Consider the following 18,326-nt stretch of genomic DNA (forward strand, 5'->3'; position numbering starts at 1 on the left):
ATAACTTTTGCAATATTGCTATTATTATTGACATTGATTCAATGTAAAAATCCTGAAAATGACAAAATATATTACTGAAAAATACAGAATGCGTGATTCTTGTGAGATCGCAACCGACAATTCTTAGAACTGAAACTTAATAAAAAAAATTGTATCCATAAACTCTTTTCCGGACTCTGCTAACATGTATGCACCAGGCTGTCCTAATCTTTACCCTAATAAAACATTAGTAAAGGTGATAGATAATTTTATGTGACACAGTTAGAGATAAGTGTTGGGGGGGTTTTAAGGTATGAAGAAGACAATTTTTGGATTGCATCAAAAGGCTATCTTTTGAATTGTATTTCTCTATCTCATTTTTTGTCTATAAATTAAGATCTTAGACAACACAGAGATATCTACATTGATCTTTTAAAAAAAAAACAAGGCAACTGTCGTGTGATTTTGTTGAGTTTGCTGGAGTTGTGTAATTCCGCGGTTATAGAAGCATTTTTTCGTTCTATTTTGGGAGAAGTAACCCAAACCTTGGCAACCACGAGAGGGTTATAATTTCTTAAGGCACACAGAATTTGTGGGAACGAGTTAATTTAAGAAATCGTAACTCACTTTAATATTCTGTGTATTCCAGTAGTCAGTCACAATTCTTACCGTTTAACAGAGAAGCAAATGAGAAGTCGTCTCCTAAAAATATTGAAACACGAGTTTGGTTTGAGCCATTAGAAAGTGATTTGATTTTTTCCAAAACTGTTCATCGCCAGTTTCAAATTGCAAAAGGTTTGAAGAAATGGCAAAGAAAATACATGAGTAATATGGTCAATGTAATGTGGCATCAAGTCACATGCAAGAGAGTGATTTTCTCCCTCCTTACATATTTCTCCCCACATAATTCTAGGGTTTTACCAGCCTAAAACAGAGAATTTTCATCGAGTGATCATCAAAAGAAAGACAATTTTAGATCATAGCTAAAAAGGCCACTCCGAGTATAGGAATTTTTTTTATCTTAAATTGTTGTTTTTCTTATTCATATTTTTATATTTGCTCTCTTAAATTCTTAGCGTTACTACTTGATTTTCTCTTTTGATGAAAGATGTATTGTTTTAAAATGGATATGTTTGAGATCCTAGGATTAGCTATTGTTTCTTTTCTCTGTTCTTCAATGTATAAGGCATACACCGAATTGATTTCCGTACTATATAAGAAGCATTTTGAATTTGAATATAGTTAGTTACTTGGTAAATTTGAACACTAACACTAGCATTTCAATGGATGTTCCTCAGATTAACTGTCATCAAATTGTTGCACATGTCTGAGGATATGACCATCAGACAACAGAACAAGATACTCTAGTTTCAAGAGCTTTAGTGCTTCTCTTCTGCAAATATGAGCCGGATCAAGTACAGTACCTGTACATATCTATCTTGTGTTAGCCCAAGCAATGGATCAGTGAATTAAAAACACTAACCTGCAGGTTCAAAACTTTCTTCTGTCAGCCCTAACTAGCAAGTGGCTATCCAGCCTTGAAAATGAGTCATGTGTGTCTAGTAGGGGCTTCGTACTGTCACTAACAAGTCATCCACCAAATAATAACAATATTATCTTCTATTAAATTTAAAGAAACACGTTCTCTTTATAATAGGTGAGGGTATGCAGCTCGCACCAACCATAAGCTTTTTAACAGTTAAAATCACAATGAATAACATTCCTCAACTACAGTGTCACGGCTCAGCTTAGGTTATTAACATTTTATGATCTAGGTTACAAGAACAGATATGAACACAGCTCAAATCACAAGATCACTCATCTGCATTATAAAAGTGTTCATCCTTCTGTTCCTAGCCAGGACCCTCTATCGCAGTTCCCCTTCTCTGTCAAAAGTGACCCATGAATCATGATGCAGTTATTCTTGGTGGGTTCTCCTTGCTTTCTATTTAAACCTGTCTCTGTGATGCTAATTCCACCCTATTTATATGCCACTAAAGTTGGAGATACTCTTGAGTGATTCCTCCTCCATTTCAACAAGCTGGCGGCAGAATGTTTCAACAGTGTGTGCCTCTTCTCTGAATGCAATTCTGAACTCCCTCCACTGATATTCACGAGAACCATCGCTCCTTATTGGACCTAAAACTTTTCCCAGCACATCCAATCCTTTCCGATCTATAGAAAGCAGATAAGCATCCTTCACATAAAACCAGGGATCAGTTCTCTACTGCATATCAGCTAATAGTTTATAGAGGGACTGAATGATAATGCAAATTGGTAGGCCGAGGGCAATATTTATTGATGTTTGGTGTGGGTTTATGGCTTATGTGTGTCATGATATAGTAACTACCTCGATCACAACAATGATATGCTGTGACAATTATAAGTTAGACATAAAATTTAAGGATCCCACCTTGAAAAATGAAAATAATGGCAGTAAACATGTGTAAGAATTTACCAGGTTATATACAGTCACAATGGCCCTAAATCTAGTGCAGTGGCTTAATTTATCTTGGAACTTCCAAATGAAAGTATAAGAAAATCACTTAGCAGATATTTAGCATGAGAACTCAGAGAAGACAAATACATTTTACCCGAGCTTTCAGAGACAACCAGAAATCACCTTTGCGTTCTTATTCAAGTGCGTGATGCAGAAGAGAATTAGAGCCCTACGCCTCACCTCACTTTGATTAATTCCATCAATCAGGCTCATGGTATGTGATGCTACAAAATACAATACATTTAGAGAATACTGCTCATCAATAATGAGAACATTGGTCCTCAAAATAATCAGATATGCAAACATCAACAGTTCAGTTCTAAAACTCTTACATAAAGGATCAGGTTTTGTTGCATGGACTTCCTCTAGATCTACTTCATGAGTCCCTCCATTGCTGTCAAAGTACATGTATGAACTGTGAAGTAGATAATTTTTCATTAGCAAGACATTTCTAGCCAGTTTTCAGATATATTAAATTGTCCCATCCATCTGAATTTATATCATACAATTTTTTTTATTACTTTCGATAACCATGGTATCCGGGCCAACATGCACACAACTAATTTCATGGGACATCTGTCACTCCACCAGAAACTGGTACCAGTTGACTCTGTCCACCAAGACTAGGACAGATGGGAAGAAATCACCTAGTGTTTTTATCTCCGCTGGGATTTGAACCTAAAACCTCATCATTCTAACCACTTCATTCACCACTAGGCCACACTCTTGAGGGCTTTTATTCTTGTTTGGATAAGCAAGAATAGCCTACTGAGGACCCTGCGCCACCAAGCATAAGGTTATGTATTATCACTTCTTAGTCTCCCAACAGTTTATAGTAGTAGCTATTGGCAGTTTCTCATTCCAGTATTAGTTATTTCTTCGTAGTAGTTTGCAGTTTCTCATTCTAGTAATGTTGGGAAGTCTGAACTCATATCCTAATTTCTAGGGGTAGCTATCTTATCAATATTGTATTTAAACTCTGTTTATCCCTTCAATTCTAAGCAGAAAATGATTACAGTTTTTGAGTAATTTAACTCAAGGGATTGCATGATCTCTCATAACAAACCAACACCATAAGTCGTCGAAAGAAAACATCTTATTTCATCTTGCAGTGACCCATAACTAGATCCACATCAGGGGACCGTAAAAAATTGGTATCAGAGTCGGGAGTTACGGGAGACCAAATTCAATATCAACTGGCACAATTGGTGAACTTGTTCCAAGAACATGCAGCCAATTTAGCCAAACAGGAAGCAATGAATGCTCGCTTTGATGCACTAACAAAGGATTTAGCAAATTCAAAGGTTGATTTTGAATCAACTTAACATACCAGTCAAACTCGCGGTTGGAAGGGTAAAACTGGAGTGGCAGGAGGGTCAAAATCAGAAGCGGGAGGAAGTTCCATCATTCCTCGACATACAAAGTTGGATTTCCCACGGTTTAAAAGTCGGAGGACCCTTTGGAATGGTTGAACATATGTGAACGCTTCTTTCGACACCAACAAACTCCAGAAGAAGAAAAGGTTGGACTTGCTCCTTTTCATTCGGAGGGAAATGCACAACTTTAGTTTCTTCAACAAGAAATAGATATGCCTCAACCTTCTTAGGATGAATTCAAACATCATTGTAGCCTTTGTTTTGGGCCACCAATCACAAGTTGGAATGATTAGCTAAGTTACACCACATCAGGTCTATGGCACATTACCAAGAAAAGTCTAAGCAGTTAGTTTCACGGGCTGGTACACTCGCACAATCACAAAAAAATGAACTTTATATCAATGATCTTGCTGATTAATATAGCAATTGAGGTTGAGTTGCCTAATCTCCAGATTTGGCTACGGTGATGAGTTTATCTCGGCTTTATGAACTCAAGGAACAACTCATTTGTTCGCAATTGTTAGATAATTGCGGATCAAAGACATCAGGTTTCTCACCTCAACATATCAAATTTGTGAAAAAACTGACCAGATCTAAAATGGAGGAAAAGCGACAAAGGATTTTGTTTAAACTGTGATGAAATGTGAACCCAAGGTCATCAATGCGAGAAATCATTTTGGATCGACTCTACAGACAATGAGGTAGAATTTGCTAAAACAAAGGAAAATACAAATACTTTCCACACTTAGCGCTTGAGGAGAAACAACGGTTTGAAGGAGGGGAGTAATGTTATCACTCAAATCTCCCAACTATTTACAGCAGTAATTATTTCCAGTAGTTACTTCTTTGTAGTAGTTATTTGCAGTTTCTCATTCCAGTAGTAGTTATTTCTTTGTAGTAATTTGCAGTTTCTCGTTCTAGTAATGTAAGGAAGCCATGTCCTAGTTTCTAGGGCAGTTATCTTATCAGTATTGTATTAAACTCAATGTTTATCCTATGAAATCCAAGTAAAAAATCATTTTAGTTTTTGAGTACTTTAAATCAAGAAATTGTAGGTTCTCTATGACGAACCAACAACATAGGTCATACGGAAAAAACATCTAATTTCATCTTGCAGCGTCCCATAACTACATCCATATTGTTAAATTAGGTCTTGGGCCTAACTCACACCCCAAAAGCTAGCTCAAAGGGAGGAGGATTGCCCAAGCCTTATAAGGAATCCACCCATCTCATTGACCACCGATGTGGGACTTTTGTCATTCTTTAACACCCCCACCTCACGCCCAGTGCTTAGCATCTAGTGATTGGGCAATTTTGATTTTGGAGGCCCCAACATTGGGTGAGACGGGCCCTGCTCTGATACCATGTTAAATTAGGTCTTGTGCCTAACTCACACCCCAAAAGATAGCTCAAAGGGAGGAGGATTGCTCAAGCCTTATAAGGAGTCCGTCCACCCATCTCATTAACCACTGATGTGGGACTTTTGTCATTCTTTAATACATATCAAGGACCATAACATTGTGGTTGAGTCACCAACAGAACCAAGAGGAGAAGATGGAGGTTGAGCTCCTCACACTAGGGGAGGAATTGGTGGGTGAAGTTTACCATATAAAGATATTCTAAAAAGTTGTTTGCACACCTATATGGAATAAAATGTAATAAGTGGTTTCCAAGAATCTAAAGCAAAAAAATAGTTAAAGGAAATCCATTCCTACATATCTACCATTACAAAATTACCGTGATGACTCACTCCATAATTGTCAAATACAGTTAAATTACATCACATGCACGGGTAACCAGGGAGTAAATAAAAAGGAAGCTACAACCTACAAAGGTACTTCTAGAAATCCATTCCTACTTATCTAAAAGTCACTAACTTTTAAATATTGATATTATAAAAGGTTCACAAAATTGTGAATATAGCTAGCATTCACAATAATTAGCAATCAAACATACATATTGATCACTTCACCTCACTTTATGGGTGTTTCAGTGTCGTCATCAAGGCTATAAGACAAATTATTCCTTACCAATGAGTGTAATCCTGAAGAGGCGACACTAAATAATTGATATTTTACTTAATATAAAAAAATTCAATTTCTTTGTCCATATATTTATTATCTTGTTATTATAATTATTAGTCTTGGACTAAAAATAAATATTTGTATTTTTCCTCCATTTGCACCTTCTTCACTAAAGCCCACGTTTTATTTGCGCTATCTTTAAAGCCCCAATGAACCTTAGAGCTTTTTTGCGTTTTTTGCCTTTCATAACACTAGTTCTACATTCAGTTGTACCAATAGTATCTCCAAGAAAGAAGAGAAAAAGTTAGAATCTCATCTCAAACATCTCTTTTCTTCCTTGTTGGATAAGTACTCATGCCAAAAACTTATAGAGCTCAAAGTCATTTTGATGAGCCTCAAGTTATAAAAACTTATCCCAGGAGGCCAAAATAAACAATTAAAAGACTTAAGAATCTGTTCGGCATTACTGCTAAAAACAACTTATTTTTAGAAGCACTTTTTAAAAATGGCTTTTTAGGAAAATGCTTTTGGAAAAAAACAATTTGTGTTTGGTTAATTCATTTAAAAAGTGTTTTTCATAAGCAAATTGCGTTTGACCAATATTTTTTTAAAAGTGCTTTTAAGAGTCAAATTACAAAAAAAGAACTATTGATGCACTTCTAATATTAAAATTATTTTATAGAGAAACTATTTTAAATATCTATTATAAAAAAATAATTATATTTTTATTTTTTTTAAATTACAATTTACATGTTTAAATTTTCAATCAATAGTATACCTTTTTGGGAGGATGAAATCTCTAATTGTTTTTTTTTCTTTTCTCTGATCTTGTAAAAATATTGTTGTTACATTTTTTCTAATTCTACAAAATAAAACGTAAATATATAATATATAAAATAATAATATATAAACGTAAAATAAATTATAAAATTTATTATATAAAAATTAAAAATAAAATTCTTATATGAAATTTAACCAAACTTATGAAATATGTTAATTAATTAATAAGAAATATATTGGTAAATATGTATCTATGAAAAGGATATTTTAGTCTTGAGAAAAATAATTTTTTGTTTTTGCTTCTATTTTTAGCTTCTTCCCAACAGCAGAAAAACTGTTTCTGCTTCTATTTAAAAGCATTTTTACTGATTTGCCAAAACTCAATTTATCAACAAAAGTGTTTTTTTCTCAAAATAAGTGTTTCTGGCCTCCCAACAACAATGCCAAACAGGCTCTTAGTAACTGTCATGAGACAAAAAAAAAAATTGAAATTAAAAAAAAAAAAAAAAAGGGGGTAGGATGGTTACAAGAGGGATATTTAGAAAAAGAAAAAGGAATCTTTTGGGAGAGTTCTAGCTAGGGCTGAGTATCGATTGGTTCAGTTTGGTTTTGAAGTTTATTGGTTTGACTTATTGGGTTATCGTTTTGTAGACATGCTAAACCGTTATAGAACCATTAAGATATTGGCTTATCAATTATTGGTTTATCGGTTATTGATCGTTGTCGGTTTGGTTATCGGTTTAATCGTTAAAATTTGACACAAGAAAACTCATTGATAATCACTTAGAAACAAGGTGACAAACCAAATGAACCATGCACATGAGTTCACTTATTGCAGCTTATTGTAGAATAACCAAAAATTTGAGACAACCAGAAATAAAAGTAGGAAACTAAGCTCTAAGTCAATGACTTTATATAGAAAATGGTATAAATAAAATTATTTAATCTACTATCGGGTTATCGGTTAACCCATTAAGAAAAAACTTCAAACCATTAAGAACCAATAACTTGATAACAAAAAAAAATCAAAATTGTTATCAAAACTGAAAACCAATTACCCATTACTATAAACCAATAACTTTTTCGGTTCGGATAGTATTTAATTATATTTTTAGGTGCTTTATTTATTATTGGCAAAAGTACTCATTACCCCCCTGAACTTGAAGCTTTTTATACGGTGTACACCTAAACTAAATTTCGTTTTAATTACCCCCCCGAACTTGTTTATTCCTCCGTCGTGTACACCATTATTATCCACCTACTCCTATTGTGACTACACGCGCGCGACAGCTGGCAAAAGTGGTGACGTGGATTTCCACCTGGATAAATAATAGCCACCTAGATAAATTAATATGGCAAAAATAAATATCAAACCTTCTCACCTAAAACTTTCGGACTAAACTTCTCACTAAAACTTCCGGACTAAACCCGAAAATCTTAAAGAAATTAATATTTAGTACCGGAGAACTCAGATTAAATGCCAGCACAAGACTTTTATTGTTGGGAATAATATTTATTCATTGGATAGTTCTTAAATTTATTCATTGTTTAAAAGTAATTTTTGGATTTGGATTTTTCTAGACGTGAAGTTGGTTGATTAAATTTCAAATTTGTTTGAAATTCTTACCAAGTAAGTGTTAATTTTTGTTTCCTTTATTTTTCATTTACATTTTGCCCTATTTTTCGTTTAAAATATGCCAAATATTAAAGAAAAATGAAGATTTTACGTTTTTTTTACCGTTGTAGCGTTATAATGTGGCAAAAAATCACTTCCTCACGCGCCTAGTAGAGTGTGTTGTCAATTTCCACGCCAGGTGGACAATAAAGATGTACGCGACGGAGGAATAAACAAGTTCAGTGGGGTAATTAAAACGAAATTTAGTTTAGGTGTACACCATATAAAAAGCTTCAAGTTCAGGGGGGTAATGAATACTTTTGCCTTTATTATTCTAGAATAGAGATTATGTTTCATAGTTTCATAAGGATTAAGTTAAGTTATAGTCATTAGTTTGGAACAGGAATTAGGTCTCCTACTTTCATAGTTTCATTAGACTTGCTATGGATGTAATAAGACTACTATTTAAAGGGGCTTTTGATGAATAAATCGATAAGTCATATTTAAGCAAAAAAGCAAGAGATTAGAGTTCTCTCTTCCATTGAACTCTAAGGTTTCAGTCTCCCTTTGAAGAGCTGAAGAGATCGGAGTTCTCTCTTTTAATGAATTCTAAGGTTTCAACCTCCCTTTAATGAGTTGATTTATATATCGCCTTGTGAATCGATCCTTCCCTAATGATTCATAACACATTCATGTCTTCGGATGTAATTTATGGTGTTGGCAGTGTCCTAGTGATTGTTTTTCATACTTCTTGTTGTAATTTCAGTGTAACTAGTATGAAACAACAGTATTTGTTCCTTTATTTACTATTTCAGCAGAAAAGTCTATCACATTTTTTTGTCGACTCTCGGTATAATATTGCAGAGGGACAGAAGGTTAGGAGGAAACAAAAATCGAACTGATAGTACATATAAATCTTTTTTGATGAAGAGTATATGATAATCTAGCAGAATAAAAAACAATTACTGATAAGAGTTGAATTAAAAACTGTTCACCTTGGGCTGCACTTGAAGACAACATATCTTTTGTCTGAATCAAGTAATTCCTGGAGATTGTCACCTCGGCATGTAGCACCAAGGCTGGATGAATTCAGTATACCCAAAACGGAGTAAGAGAACTTCTCAATCATGCTCCTTTCAGATGATATGACTTCCTTAAGGCTGTCTCTAGGCAACCTAGCCTGTCATGGAGCAAGAAGAAACATTTCAAAAATCACTTCTTCATGCTAGCATGAAAAGGTCCATTAGTGAAACGAACAACTCTCTTTCCAGCACAAGGTCACTTAGCTAGACAATTTAGTTGTATGACCACAAATGGGCATTACCAAGCTACAGCCATATCAACTCAGCTCGCTCCTCAGTTAGTCAATCCTACACAATTGCTGGTCTAACCCAACAGGTAAATAAAAAGGCAGAAATATAACTATGAAATGGCAGAAATCACTTGTAGTACATTCACTTGCAGTCCATGAATGTATGCAGAGGATTAGCAAAAGTTAACAATAATTCACAGCTTTCATTGGAATTTGCCGAGCCTTCCTCCTTTCTTATTCAATGGATGGTCCAATTTCAACCTATCTTGCTTTCTCTATACAAATAAGCTGAAGAAAGTATCCATTTCTCCCTTTATTTACATCCTGCCTTCTGTCATTTTACTCGTGAATTTTATCTTTATTTTGTACCTTTTGATGAACTCAAACTTTCAAGCATTCAGTATATCTCACTGTTTCATACTTCTAATATCTGCTCAATTCATGCAGAAAGATGATAGTTGTTTGCTAGGCGAATACCTATGGGGATGAGTAACTTAAACTTGACTTATGCAGGTCCGAGCAGCCTCAAGTTCACATTCAGAAAAGGTTAGCCAAAATTCCGTTTGGTGAAATCCTTCCAAACCAACCCCCTCACAAAATAGCCATCCCTCCCTGCTCTAACATACTGTTTCACTACTATGAATAGTTGGGAGCCTAACATCACCGAAGAGTGCTATCAAGAACAACATAAATACGTTGATTCAAAGTTTCTCATAAAAGCAGAAGATAGTCAAATGAATTGAATAGTCAGACAAGCAATATTAGAGGTTAAAATAAAGTGAATTCATTTGTCGGGAAGGAGCCATCTAAAACACACCTTTTCATCTTTAAGAGGCAGAACTTCACCCATCAGAGCAACCCGAGCTGGTAACTGCATTATGCTATGTCAGTTTGTACAAATAGCTAAACATCCCCCAGATAGAAGAACGCACTGTGTGAAGAGTTCCTCAAGAAACAAACTTAAATGGAAACAAGGAAGTGATATACAACATGACAACCACTTCAGACTGACAGTCTCACTAATTGCTACACAAGAAAAATAATGAATTGAATGATTAAGGTTAGAGCTATCAGACACAAGATGTAGGAAAACAAACGGTTCTATACCCACTTTCTTGATAGAATTGAGAAAACTTGGCAGTGGACCTGGGAAGGGACTGGCCACAGCAAAAGAACCGCGCTCATCTATCATTGTGTTCTACATAGAAAAGAGAAACAACATGTCAGGGCTGTTGTACATCCTCCAATGAACCAATTCAACCAACAAGCATGCATCACAAATTAGATTCCGTATTACTCAATAGCCAAGCTATTATATTTTCCTTCATGGTATCAGAAACTAATGTGGAGCTTTGAAACCCAAACCAGGAAATCATGAGTTAAAAATTAAAACTTAGTAATTTCCAAAAAGAAGTTTATCAAAAGGCATAATGCATGAACAAACACTCAAACTTGGCCTCGGCTAACAAGTAAGCACTCTTAACTTTGAGAGTGCACTTCTAGACACCTCAACTTGGTCTCAACTGGTAACTAAACATCCCAACTCATCCCACTATGTTTCGTGGACACTTGACGCTGACTTGGCACATAAATTTTGGAAATGTCTAGATGATCATTTTGTAAGTTGGAATGTTTAAATGACACAGGAGACGATTTGAGGTGTCTATATGTGCATACTAAAAGCTGGAATGTTTACTTGTTAGTTGAGGCCAAGTTTGAGTGTCTTTTTTATGTCTTATGCCTTATCGGAAAGCTAAAAGGCAATGTTTTATGGAGTCCTATAGCAATATATATTCAAGAATTATATTATCCTTACAATGTTGTCCCGAATTCATATGCCGTCATTATTACTTCATCTTGTGTTGTCTCTGATAGCTATAGTTTTAAGAGAAAGGTTTTAAAAGAATAAGAATCTTCATTGACTAGAGAGGAGGGGTTTAAGCCCTACATGTAAAAATAAGGGTTTTGAATGAATGAGAATCTTCATTTGACTAGAGAAGAGGGGCTTAAGCTCTATAAGTAAAAATAAAGACAACGAAATAAATCGACTCTGTAGGAATATATACAAATCAAGAAGAAAGCAAATCCCAGAAAGAGCGAATGAACACAGAAGTAACTCAAATCTTCACAAAAAGCAATACATAAGAAATCAGAAACAACAGTTCCAAAATCTTTTTGCTACATTATCACTTATTCCTATTTCAACCTTTCTCCCATCTTATTTTGCATTCCCAGAAAGCAAGCTTTCCCTGTTTAAAGTAAGGTTCTTAAGAAACAGGCTGATTTCATTCTCCACATCCCATAGATGTCTTTCCATACTATCTGCATTCAGTAAAGTGGAGTAATTGTGAAGACTAAGTTACTAACTTTTTTTATGGAAACTGAGATCAGTATGAGTTGCACTACAATGCCTCAAGCTCTGGGAACAAGAAGGGAACTGAACGCACGGGAAAATAAAGAAAGCCTAGAACAAAAATGGAAGCATATCCGAGACTAAAAAATCATCTTCTTCTCAGACTAATGAAATTCGTTAAGTATACCAAAATGCCCCAACAACCTTGAATTACTCTGCTTTAATCACTTCTGAATGTCATAACCCAACTTCACCCCTCTTGTAGAATCCGACTTGCAAATCAGAAGCCCGGATTTGTAAATTGAGAAGAAAATAATCTTATTGAAAAAAATGGTAGGCAGTTATCTTCCTGATCCATACGGATATCCACGTTAATTAAGGGGTAACAGTTGTAGGTTGCTTAGAGACAGAGAGATAGAGACCTCAATTCAATCTAGAACAGGAACAGTGGAGCTGATAATATTATGCTACATAGCCAGTTCAGTGATAATGAAATCAAAGACTGTATTATGGCATGTGCTAGGGACAAAACACCTAGCCATAATGGCTTCACTATGGCCTTCTTTATCACATGCTGGGATGTCGTCAGTAGAGAAGTTGCAGCTGTACAGAATTTTCATGATCAAGGCATTTTTGAAAAAAGTTCAAATGCTGATTCCAAAGAATATGGGGGCCAGTGAAGGACTTCAGACCTATTAGCTTAATAAGTTGTATATACAAGATCATCTCAAAAGTGTTGACGGAAAGGCTCAAAAAAGTAATTTCTAAACTCGTGTATGCTCAACAAATGACATTTATAAAAGGCAGGCAGATTATAGGTGTTATATTGATTGCAAATGAGTGTGTGGATGTGAGGAAGATCAGCAAGGCGCCAGACATCTTATGCAAGTTGGATATTGAAAGAGCCTGTGATCATTTACACTGGAGCTTTCTCCAGAAGACCATGGAAAGTATGGGATTTGGTGACAAATGAATTAAGTTATGTACTACAACTGTGAAGTTCTCTATTCTGATAAATGGATCCCCTGTTGGTTTCTTCTCTTCTAAGAGAGGGCTGATACAAGGAGACCCTTTATCCCTTTTTCTATTTATTTTAGCAATGGAGGGACTCAATGACATGCTTAGGACAGCACCAAACAAATGGTTGGATACGGGGTTTCAAAGCAAACATGGATGATAGACAGAGCCTGGCCATATCTCACTTCCAATATGTTGATGACACTTTGATCTTTTGTGATGCAGACAACTCTCAACTGAAGTACTTGAGAGTCATTCTTATTTTATTTGAAGCCATTTCAAGTCCTCACATTAATTGGGCTGAACGCTTCTTTTACCTAGTTAATGAGGTGCCTAGGATCTATGTTGCTCAGACTCTCCATATATGATGTCGCAGCTGTGTCGGATCCTTCAAAAATGTACTATTTTTTGGAGGATCCGACACGCACTTGTCCATATTTTTGAAGAGTCTGAACAGAATAGCCTAGGATTGCTAATTTAGCCACTATACTTGGGGGGAGGGGAATAGGATAGCTTCCCACAGTTTATCTTGGTATGCAAGGTCAAAAGGTATTTGGAACAGGAACAATGTACTGGAAATATGTGCTATGAAGCTAGTGAACTGGAAGAGCTAGTATTCGTCTTTGGGTGGTAGAGTTACACTCATAAAAAATGTTTTTGATACACTACCTAGCTACATGATGTATGTTTTCCCTATGCCAACAAATGTGACTGACAGACTGGATGCTATTGCAAGGAATTTTTTGTTGCAAGGAAATTGTGATCCAAACAATCACAAGATCCACCTAGTAAAGTGGGATCATGTCACACTTAGTAAAAAGGAAGGGGTCAGGGAATAAGATATCTAAAAATTCAAAATCATGCCTTCTTATTTGTCTCTCAAGAACAAGCATTATGGAAGGATACAATAAAGGTAAGATATGGAATGGAGGACTCGTGGATCAACAAGGTGGCATTACGACCTTATGAAACTGGAGTATGGAGATGACCCAAATTAATCAACAATAGTAAAATCAAGGTAGGTAATGGAGGGAAGACTGTTGGGTAGATCAAGACACTTTAAAAGCTAGATTTCCTAATTTTCAACTTGAGCCTGCAGAGAAAGGCTACAGTTAGAGAGATGAGAGACAATCAGGGATGAGACCTCAGGTTTAAGAAAACATTTGAATGATTGGGAGGTGAACACATTGATTGAGTTTCTTAACATTCTAGAGCATTGCAAAGGCCTGAACACAAGTGAGGGCAATCTGTTTTGACTACCAGACAAGCAAGCAAGATCCTCAGTTTGTTCAGGTTACAGAAGCTCTCAAAGATCAAACACACAACAAGGTGGTTAGCCTCGAAGATGATAGGTGACATTCAAGGTGACATCTTTCACTTGGTTGTTAGACAAAACAGGTTGCACTCACTCAGGATAGCCTCATGAAAAAGGTGCTCCAGATGTTCTTATTGTGAATGTGAGACAGTGACAATAAACCATCTCTTTCTACATTGTGGAGAGACTGAAGATGTGGCAGATTTTCATCAACCTAAGGGGCAATAGCTAGCTTATGCAAAGGAATATTAATTAAGCTTTACCATAGTGGAATAGAGATGGTAGTCAGGGCACAGGGAGAGATGGAAGATTGTCCTAGCCTGAGCATTTAGTGGACTATCTGGATGGAAAGGAATCAGAGGTGCTTTGAAAACAAGAGTTGCCCCCTTCAGAAAATGAAGATGAATAGTCTGGCTCTTTTCTTTTTTTTTTTTTTTGGTGTAAACATGAATATCCTCAAGAAGAAGAGGATATTCCTAGCACTTTAGATTACTTATGAATTCATAGGAGGCTAATTATACTTCTATGATTTCTGATTGTAAGTAATATTGGAATACCTTCGGTGTATTCCTTTGCTTATAATACATGCTACTTTTCTCAATAAATATAAAGCGTAGGTTGCTATCAAAAAAAAATTAAACTAGTAACTTTAGGTTACTATCAAATTATTATACCTTCAAAGGTTCACCTTCCTTTCTTTTCTTTTTTTTTTTGAAGTTTTCAAATTTTGTTTTAATCAAGGTTTTGTTACTCTCTGTTTATATGTCCTATGGTAAGACGTTTAGGGGTCGTTTGGTTGGGAACAAGTTATCCCAGGATAATTATCCTGGGATAACTTATCCCACCATCTATATAGGATAACTTATCCCATCACTATGGTATAAATGGTGGGATAAGTTATCCCAAACATGACAACCAAATAAGACACCAAAATTTAATCTCAGGACTATTTTTTTATCCCATGACCATTTATTCTTACCCCTCACCAAACGACTCCTTATAGTATAGTGAATCAGCTTTTATCAAATTATTAATCATATGATACACATATTGAGTATACCACCATGCCTAGTCATAGATTAAAGCTTCTTCTTATCCAGAGAAACAAAATAATCAAGAAAAAAAATACCTTTTCAAGGTATCACTACATGAATCATGCTACTAACAGAAAGTATTTGGATAGACATTATGTAGAAATACCACCTCCACTCCACCCTCTCTTTGAAGGAGAGATAACCATGAGCACAAGGCAATTGGAGGAGGAAGGGAGGGTAGAATAGACAGAGAACCTCAAATTAGGCTCAACTCACAAGCTCAAATTTTTTTCTTTTTCTTTATACTGCTGCATGGATAAGATTGAAAAAACTTATCAAACTGATGGTAGGGAGACTATAAATGCATATGGTCCATCTTATTCGTACACAAGTTTAATATTGTCATTTTCGTCGTTATGAACACCATAAAACAAAGTTAATTTTACATAACATGATAATATCTCCTGTATCATCCAAATGAAAATCTATAATATCCTCAAGAGGAGTAGTACAGGTAAGCAATTAAGTGTAAGACGAAGCAATTCAAATAAGGTTAGAATACTGAAATTACTTGGTAAATGCAGATTTGAAATATTATTAAGATCTCATATCGAAGTGCTTAAAAATGTGAAAGGGCTGAAATATACCACATTGTGCATATCATTTTCAGGTACCCAGATGTAGGGCTTGCCTCTCTTGACGAAATAGCGGACTTTTGAAGTGTATATTTCCCCTTTGCTGAGATAAACAAGGTAATAAACAGATGGGACAAAAGGCAAATAATAATATCATAAAAGCATATATATACCTTCCATTAGCATCAGCTTTCACAGTATTAAGGTAACCTTGCCAATTAGATGCCAATATATTCTGCAAAAGAATGCATAAGATCATTTATGAAGGAAATTTTTTAATGAACAAGAGGTTCCCCACTCACCTTGCATTTTTCAGCATATGTTAGCACCGAAGTTTTGCCTCCTTTAATCATCTAACTCAACACTACTGTCTCTCTCTCTCAATGGTACCAACAGTAAGACAGGCGAACCGGAAAGTCGTCGATGGACAAGAGTTTCTTCGGGGTTTATAAAAAAAAAAAAACCGCTCAAGGGTTGGGAGTTAAATTTATGAATAAGCATTTACATATTAGCCTCCTGAACTCATTTTATATCATGTTTGGTTTGCAAATAGAATAAAAGTTTCATGTATAAATTTGGAATAAGGTATAAGTACCTCTAGATTAGAATCGAAATTTCAGAGATGCGTCTTAACTAAACAAAGGTCATATTACTCTCCTGAACTCATTTTTTTGTAACTTTGTACACCTTTTGACTTACGTGGCACACTCCATGACTCCACACAATTGAAGCGCGTGGGAGATATATTGGATGTCACATAAATAAAAAAGGTGTACAAAACTATAAAAAAAAAAATAGATTCAGGGGTAATAGGACCTTAAGGTGTCTCTGGAATTTCGGTCATAGTTTAGGAAGGTACTTGTACCTTATCCTTATAAATTGTATACAATGTTTGATTGGTGTGTTTACAAATGTTGTATAAAAGTTATTTATGTATTGATTTTATATGGTGTTTGGTTGTGTTTTTGTAATTCTACATGGCTAATACTCACATAATTTATGAGGAAATCGATGTATAATTTTATGTGGAGTAGAGGGTGAAATAAGTTATGAGGGTATTAGTTATACAGTAAAACCTCACTAAATTAATATAGATGGGACCATGAAATATTATTATTTGTAGAGATATTATTTAATCAACAAATTAATAGTTATTAATTTAAAGAATGTTTTGAGATTCAGTGAAGGTTTATTTCGATTACATCAAAATCATTGTATTTCACTAATTTATGTATCATATTTATTGAATTCACGTAAAAAATAAATTTATTATACATAAAGTATAATGAATACATCAATGTTGATGATGAAGTTGAAAATGATACAATACATTTGGAACTAGTTACGTGTAATGAAACGCTAATCGCATCTAGAACTCTTCATAATTTTATGGTGCAGTTCGAAAAGACAACATCGAAACTTTTGGATGCAATAAGAAAAGATAGAGATGGACTTCAACTACATTTAAATTTTAACTACACAATGAAATTACATTTCGCTAAATTATCTAAGAGATATTTGTACTTTTAAAATAATATTAATTTATAATATTAATGGGATCATATATTATATAAGGGTCTTCTGAAAATATATTATCTTATCGAGATGAGTGATTTTTTTCATTGAACCAAGTCGGGACTAGAGGAAAATATTATCTTAGAGAGATTATTAATTTGGTGAGGTTTTACTGTATATGGATTAAAATAATAAAATTACATGTTTACCCTTAATTATTACGTATTTATTTGTAAATAATGTTATTAATTTACAAGATTAAGGAGGTCGACTAAGTTATTTCTTAATTTTTTTATTAAAAAAAAAAGACTAAGCTATTTTTGTACTAGTTTCGCCATCCTCGTGCTCCCCCCCCCCCCCCCCCCCCCCCCCCCCCCCCCCCCCCCCCCCCCCCCCCCCCCACCCGAACCAGAATTGTGTTGCATTTTATATTTCTGCATCATAGTTTATAGTTAGTGGTGACTGGTGACTGGTGATACTTTGATGTATTTTGGCTTGTTTATCACGTATATTACTATCATTTTTGGATTTTATAATTTCAGATTTTGTTTTAAAAAAAGTATATTCATTTACAACAAGTTAAATATTCAATAAGTAATAATTTATGTATTGTAATTTTTAAACAACTAAATCCTACATAAAGAATACCGACATAATTATTACTTGTATAATTAATATCTACATAACTAATTTCTGAATAACTAATACTTGCATAACTCTAACCAATAACCAAATGACCCCCAAGTGTATCCATGTTTAGGAGGTTTGATGTATTATCAATTTTGATTTACCGGTTATCAAATTGAGAATATGTTAAATTCATAAATAAATTAAGAGGATATTTATTATTGATTTTTGGCTTTTAATAGTT

General features: G+C 34.8%; 1 protein-coding gene across 1 annotated transcript; it reads right to left on the reverse strand.

Annotated features, from left to right (window-relative positions):
• Positions 1 to 1,602: 1,602 nt before the first annotated feature.
• LOC125874663 (uncharacterized) lies at positions 1,603 to 16,397 on the reverse strand. The gene is made up of 9 exons (XM_049555656.1): positions 16,243 to 16,397; positions 16,114 to 16,175; positions 15,953 to 16,043; positions 10,698 to 10,784; positions 10,404 to 10,457; positions 9,270 to 9,454; positions 2,812 to 2,894; positions 2,603 to 2,703; positions 1,603 to 2,176 (listed from the first exon to the last, which is right to left on the reverse strand). Exons 1-9 carry the CDS (start codon positions 16,291 to 16,293, stop codon positions 1,964 to 1,966), a joined length of 927 nt encoding a protein of 308 aa, XP_049411613.1. The 5' UTR covers positions 16,294 to 16,397; the 3' UTR covers positions 1,603 to 1,963.
• Positions 16,398 to 18,326: the final 1,929 nt, after the last annotated feature.

This window comes from Solanum stenotomum, chromosome 8, assembly GCF_019186545.1.
Source record: "Solanum stenotomum isolate F172 chromosome 8, ASM1918654v1, whole genome shotgun sequence".
Classification (NCBI taxonomy): Eukaryota; Viridiplantae; Streptophyta; class Magnoliopsida; order Solanales; family Solanaceae; genus Solanum; species Solanum stenotomum.